This window comes from Sparus aurata, chromosome 20 (assembly GCF_900880675.1).
Source record: "Sparus aurata chromosome 20, fSpaAur1.1, whole genome shotgun sequence".
Taxonomy (NCBI): Eukaryota; Metazoa; Chordata; class Actinopteri; order Spariformes; family Sparidae; genus Sparus; species Sparus aurata.
Window position 1 is genome coordinate 27591903 of NC_044206.1, and position 6863 is coordinate 27598765.

Sequence of the window (6863 nt, forward strand, 5' to 3'; positions counted from 1 at the left end):
CTTGTGTTAATCACAGAGTGCAACCGGCCCTGTGATACATAGTAGTTCATATCTGAGATATTCTACCCACTGCTCGCAGTCTCTGGTGCATCACAGCTTCATCAGTGCCTTTCCCTCTGAAAGGGGACCAGATCACTCCAGGAGTGCCCCGCCTCCTCTCTGCACCTCCATGAGAGTGATAACAGCTGTCCTGCCCCTGACTCTCAGCTAGACAGAACTGCAGCATGGGATGTCCATAGAAATGCTATCTTAGAGTGCTCTCGCCTCGAAGAGCCTGAGTTTATAGCTAGGGACGTGAACATTTTGAGCTGTGATCCGCACGTTGAGGATTACCTTAGTTTACTTGACCATAGTCTAATTCCCTTGCCCCATGTAACCCAGAGGGAGAAAGTTAAACTTGTGTGGAATACTGGCTCTGAAGCTGTATGCAATCACAACCTCCCAGTGTCAGAAATGAAAACAGAGAGCTTTGTCACGCATTGAAAGAAGAAATCTCTTCTTCTGCTGATAAGGCCACAGCAATTGTTGCAGCCACCGAAATTAAACTTTCCTGTCACAAGCATCCCAGAGATTATTACATGTGTTTGAGGCATGCTTATATTCAGGGCAGGAATGCACCAGGCTTAGGAGAGAACCCTATAACCTTCACCCATGTGTACGCACTCACATTGCAATTAGGATGTGTCAAGAACACCTCCCACTGAATGAGATGAGGAAGATGAAACAGGGGATTTGGGAAATTGTTGTCACTTCCAATTCTATTGGTAAGACACCTGAGCCTGCCTGCTCAAACACAGCAGCATCTCAGAAATCTCCTGCCTCAAAACGACATCCTCCCAACAGACCACAGGGGGGTGACAAAAAGATGCATGTAGACATCGAGTGTAACCACCATGTAGTCGCGATAGGCATGCAGACAAAAGGAGTTGTAGATGGACATATACAGAAATCTTGACCCAGAACTATGACCAGCCAGCAAACTGCTAAGATGATGACCACAGCTTCTCTGACCATCGTTCAGTGCACAGTCATAATTCCTTAGATAGAGACAGCGCCTCAGAATTCCTTTCTGCATTCAGCTACTCAGAGCATTACAGACCTGAGCCACAGATTAAGCAGAACATAAACTCCAAGAGCCGCATGACAGCTTCTGGTAACTCACAACTCGATCCATCCCTGTACTGACCATGAACAATAAGTAACTTACTGCCTTACAGTTACAACAGGAAAACTTGCAACAGCAGCAAACTCAATTATTCTGAATTTAGAAATGGCCATAAACCCTGCTGTTGAGACTGAGACTGATTAAGTCGTCTATCAAAAACTATTTCAACACAGAAAAGCAAAACAGTTCCATTTCCACAAAATTGGCGTGGATGTTATAGTGATGGGTGCCAGTAGGTGTTTCTTTATTTCTGTGGAAACACATTATGCTCATATTTCCCAGCAGTGTAATGTTAAAGGTAACCATCATCAATCAAAAAGTATTCCAACACAGAAAAACAAACACTCTTTGTGCTCGCTGTAAGGTCGTTAAAGTGACGTGTCCCAGTCAGTGTTTCTTTATTTCTGTGTGAACAGCAGCTTCACAGATGACAGGAATCAGGATCAGACATGCAGCAAAGGGCCCCAGGCAGGGACTGGTACCGGGTGCAGGTTAAGCTAGGACAGAGTCTCTGTACACAGGATGCAAGTTATAACAACTGAGCTAACCACTGTACTGGTTGTACAGAGACTATATCCTTGCTGAACCCGCCCCGAGATTCCAGTCCCTGCCTGGGGCCCTTTGCTGCATGTCTGATCCTGATTTTCTGTCATCTGTGAAGCTGCTGATCAGTAAAAAGCAGAAGTGTTCACACAGAAATTATGAAAAACGCCTCCTGGCATCCATCCATTCATGGAGCTTCTGTGTTGAAATAGGTTTTGACAGACGACTAAATCAGATCACCTATGATTTGTCATCGTGTATTTCAACTGAAAGAACTTTACACATTCAAGGAAGATTCTAAAAAATGAAACAAAAGATGTGTTTCTGTTAATTACAGTGATCATGTAGATTAATGTCAGTTCATTTATTCATACATGTCTTCTTCAGAAGGTTAATTGTTGTTAAATGTTTTCACGTTGCTGTTGTTGAATCAATAGATTGTAGAGCTGGTGAACACAATGCTCTCAGGGTTCTGCCAACGATTCGACAACTTCCTCCTCTAGTCTCCTCCTCAGTTTATGAACATAAATGTTTTCTGCCTCAGATGTCAGATCCCCTGTGTGTCTGCTCCAGCTCTACATGTTTTACATGTCAGACTGAACTCTCAGCACGAAGTTGTTATTGTATTAGTTCATCAGAAATCTGTCAAAACACTGGAATCTGTTCAAGTTTTCATTCCACAGCGGTTACTGGAAGGTCTTTATCTTCATAGTTCATCATTTCTGTAGAAAGGAGGCGCGTCGTGGGAGGAGTCAGTATCTGACAGGATATAAGGAATCCTGCAGCATCACTGATCACTCTGGAAGCTCCAGTCAGAAGTCAAGAAGACTCTCACAACTCAGCTGATCTACACACCTTCACCAGGTGAGGACAAACTGGGCAGAGACAAAAACCTTTTTAAACTGTGTTTAGACTTTTTCAGTACTCCAGTCTGTGTAACAGTATCAGCATCAAATGAGTTTACAGGGAGGTACACTTGTAGGCTGACTCCTCCTGTTATAAACAGTGTAACTGCAGTACAGAAGGCAACATGCTCACTAACCTGACTTTTCCTCTACAGGTTCAAGAAATGGACAGCTCAGATCCCCTTAAAGTTGCTGCCCTGGGTCGAACTTTCACCCTGGGAACGCTCTACGATGCTCGGGATGATAAACTGCTCCCAGGTAAGTCTTGACTAAACTCATATTAAGGACATATTTCATTCTACCTGTCTTTGAAGTCATTTCATTAATTGGTGACACTATTTTAACCAAACCTACATTCATATATGTTGCCCCCTGGTCTGGTGGGTACCAGGGAGAGGTGTGTTCATAACCCTGCAGTTGTATGTAGGAACAACAAGGCAGAAACTTAGCTTGCGTTCAGCTTGGCTGCAGGATTTTTTCTGCAGCGCCTCTAAAGGGTTTCAAGTTCCTCCCCAGTGCTATGCGCCATCTAGTGACCTGTGTTGAACATTGCGCCAACAAATAGAGCAAATTAAATCAGCATTTAATTACTATTTGAGACATAATACAATAAAAAAATACTGGGGTGTTGATTTTTAAACCACATGACTATTTTTAACCACTTTTAAACTTATTTTTAACCATGAATTAGGCCTTGATCAGATACTGAACTGCAGTCTCTATGACTTCAAAAAAACACTTTTTTATCACCATGTTTTTTAATAACTGTATTGATATTTATTTATTTTTAATCCTTTACATATACACGACAGAGAGAAAGTGCAAAGGCTGACAATCAACGAAGAACATTTATTGTGTTGTTTCATGTCACCATTGTTGCTCTGTGAATCCCGACTCTGAATGGCGGCTGGTTCTAAAATTGCAACAACAGGTATTTTGGCTCTGAAGACACCAGGGAGGGAGATTAGAGAAGTGAGGACATGGTTTGGCTGTAATCCTTAATGTGTGTGCTGCCCTGCCACTCCTGCTGTTTGAGGCTCAATAGGAGAGAGAGCGGTAATGTCACACAGTGACGCATAAAGGCGGGTATACACTACAGGATAATCAGGGCGATTTTTGTCCCGATTTCCCGCTTACGATCAAATCCAGCAAAGGCCCGATTATCTGATGTTTGCAAAGGACATCGTTCCTGTGGTGTGGGGTGTGTTAAGAGTGATTTTGTCCAGTCAGGATCCGCGCGGAAGGCGTCGGAAGGAGAGATCGTAAATAATGAACATGTTTAATATTTGTGACTAGAAATCCTGCAGTGTGTGGGGTGTTCCGAGCGGAGCCGAGCATGCACAGTGTGTCATGATTCCAGATTTTACTGTCATGATTCCAGATTTTGCCTTGTGTTTTTTGTGTTTGGATTTTTCATGCCTTGTCCCTTTAAGTTTTCCTGTGGTCTGCCCTCTGTCTCCCTCTGTCTGTCTGCCTTGTTCCCTCCTGGTCTGCTCCTCCCCTTCGTTAACCCACCTGGCTTCCTCTCTTCTCTCTCTCCTCACCTGTTCCTCGTCTGGTAATCAGTGTCTGTGTATTTAGTCTGTGTGTTTCCCTTCACTCCCTGTCCGGTCATTGTTTGTCTTGCGTTTGGGTCGTCTGCCCCTGCTCATGCCTGCTCCTGTCTCTGTTCCTGTCGGCTTCCCATTGGCTTCCCATTCCCTCTGGTATGTGTTTTTGGATTTTGAGTTTTGCATTTTGATTTGAACTTTGGTTTTGGTTTGTACTTTGCCTTTTTCCTTTGCACTTTGTTATTTCAGTTGCTACTTTGTTCTTTCGTCCCTGTTTTGTCTGTTTGGTTTTGCATTCAGCTTTAAAATAAAGCTCGCCTTTTGTTCACTACTGCTCTTGCCCCTTGTCCCCTGATTTACTGCGTTTGGGGCTAACCCCTTTCCCCTAAGTATCCCCCGTTTACCCCAGAACCTGACGCAGTGTGTGATGTCACGTCTACCGGACCAACAGCCGATCAAGACGCGAGCTGAGTCAGCTGTGTTTCTCCGTCAGCCTTTTATTTACCTGTTGCCATGGTGACTCGCACTACCGAGGGCCAGAGCACACAGCGCTGCTCTTGAAGCTATCTGTAATACTTGTGCCAATTTTTACAGCCCACACTCTTGCCACCTCCATGACTTTTTCCATAGTTGTTTTGTTATGTTTTGTTTTTTTCAGCCAGTAATAGGCCTAAAACAACCACCGCTGCATCTTCCGGTTCATCCGCCATGTTTGTTTACACTGAAGTCACGTTTGACCACACGAGATTTGTAATATTGAGCGTGAAGAACCTGATACTCTGGTGAAGAACAGTTAGTGTGTGGTGTGCACTACGGAGAACACCACACACTAAGATCAGCAGAGAGAGATATTGTGCTATCTGTCTTTTGTTATAATCAAGTGTGTGGTCTCCTAATCTGTGAAGGTTTGAAAAATCCTGTAGTGTGTGTACCCGCCTTAAGGTGGGATAACAGCTGTGAGTCTGAGGGCAGAGAGAGAGGTGAGGCAGGGAAGGAGGGGGGAGAAACCATGGGAGAGACGGGGATGGGGTTCTGCAGCCTCAACGGTAATAACAGCTTTACTAAGTGAGATATGGATATTAATAAAACCAGAAGTGTAATAATAACGAGGAGGAGGATGATGATGATAATGATAATAATAAAAACAATAAATCCAGTTTGCCGAGTCAGGAGACGTTAGTTCTGGAGGTGGCAGGAAGGTTCTTTGATTGTGATGAAAGTGAAGTAGCCAGGTTTCAACCTGTAGAGGGCAGTGGCTTTGGATATTTAAAACACAATGCAGAACACTTTGTATTAAATGTCCAGATAAAGACCAGAATCAATCAACAACACTACTGAACACCAGCGATGTAACAATACCAGAAATTAACAGTGTGATATCATCAGGATATAAAGTCCACAGTATGATATTTATCATGATAATCTTTTTTTTAAATAAGTAAAGCTAAGTAAAAGACGACTTGAACAATGTCCTTTAATAATAAATGTGATGTGTAAAGCATTTATTTCTTTACAATGTGTTTTTTACTTGAGGTCCTTCCACTTTGCTTTCATAGTAAAATAAAAGTAGCCATGAATTTTATTTGGCAATATATGAGTGATGTATAAAAGCTAAACAATCCAGCAACCAACAGCATTGCCTCCTCTTGTTGTCCAGCAGACGTACATCATCTATCAGTGTAATATGTGCCAGTATTTGAGACTTGTAGCAGCAGATTCAAGCAGTTATCAACTTATTTGTGTGAGAAAAGCTTCAAACTTATTTGCACATGTTGTCCTTGATTTCATGTTTTTTGATGTGATGTGTTGAAAGCATTTTTGTCTGTCACTTAAGCTTCACTGATAGACCAGCAGCTATCTGGAAAACTATCAGTTCTGCTGTCACAGGTACTTTGTTGTTCTGGTCCAAGAAAACCTTCATGATGAAGCTCCAGAAATCCAAATGATTTTTGTCATTTTGTATCTTAAATAAAAATTCTGTCCATGCTCTTACAGATTATTGATGTTTTCCCTTTTTTTTAATTTTTATTTTTTTTTATAGGATTAACTCTCCAAGGACAGATAACTAATAACCCTCAGCCTTACAGTACATTTGAAATCACTGCATCTGACTCCATTGAATCCAAGTCCTCTCTGATGGATATTGAAGCTTCTCTGAAGGCCAGTTTCCTGTGTGGACTGATTAAAGTTGGAGGATCTGCCAAGTATCTGAATGATACGAAGAAATTCAAGAATCAGAGCAGAGTGACGTGTCTGTACAAAGCCACCACACACTTCAATCAGCTGTCAATGACTCAGCTTGAAACCATGATCAACCAAGAGAAAGATTCTATCAAGCAGACCATGGCAACACATGTAGTCACAAAAATCCTTTATGGGGCAGATGCTCTCTTTGTGTTTGACAGTGAGAAATTAAAAGCCAGCAACGTTCAGGACATCCAGGGCCACATGGAGGCTGTGATCAAGAAGATCCCCAAATTTAATGTTGAGGGTAAAGTTGACATCAAGCTGACTGAGGAAGAAAAAAACATGACCAACAAATTCTCCTGCAAATTCTACGGAGACTTCATTCTTGAAAGCAATCCTGCAACATTTGAAGATGCAGTGAAGACCTATGTAGAGCTTCCGAAGCTGTTGGGAGAAGATGGAGAGAAGAGTGTTCCAGTGACGGTCTGGATGACGCCTCTGAAGAATTATGAC

The 6863-nt window shown here is 42.5% G+C and overlaps 1 protein-coding gene across 1 annotated transcript in view; it reads left to right on the forward strand.

Annotated features, from left to right (window-relative positions):
* The first annotated feature begins 2517 nt into the window (after window positions 1-2517).
* Window positions 2518-6863, forward strand: part of LOC115571480 (neoverrucotoxin subunit beta-like) — a 6402-nt gene continuing 2056 nt past the window's right edge. The window contains exons 1-3 of the mRNA XM_030400917.1: window positions 2518-2572; window positions 2769-2871; window positions 6205-6863. The exon at window positions 6205-6863 is cut by the window's right edge and continues 811 nt beyond it. Coding sequence (XP_030256777.1) covers window positions 2778-2871; window positions 6205-6863 — 753 coding nt within the window. The 5' untranslated portion in view covers window positions 2518-2572; window positions 2769-2777. The remainder of the gene's footprint in view (window positions 2573-2768; window positions 2872-6204) is intronic.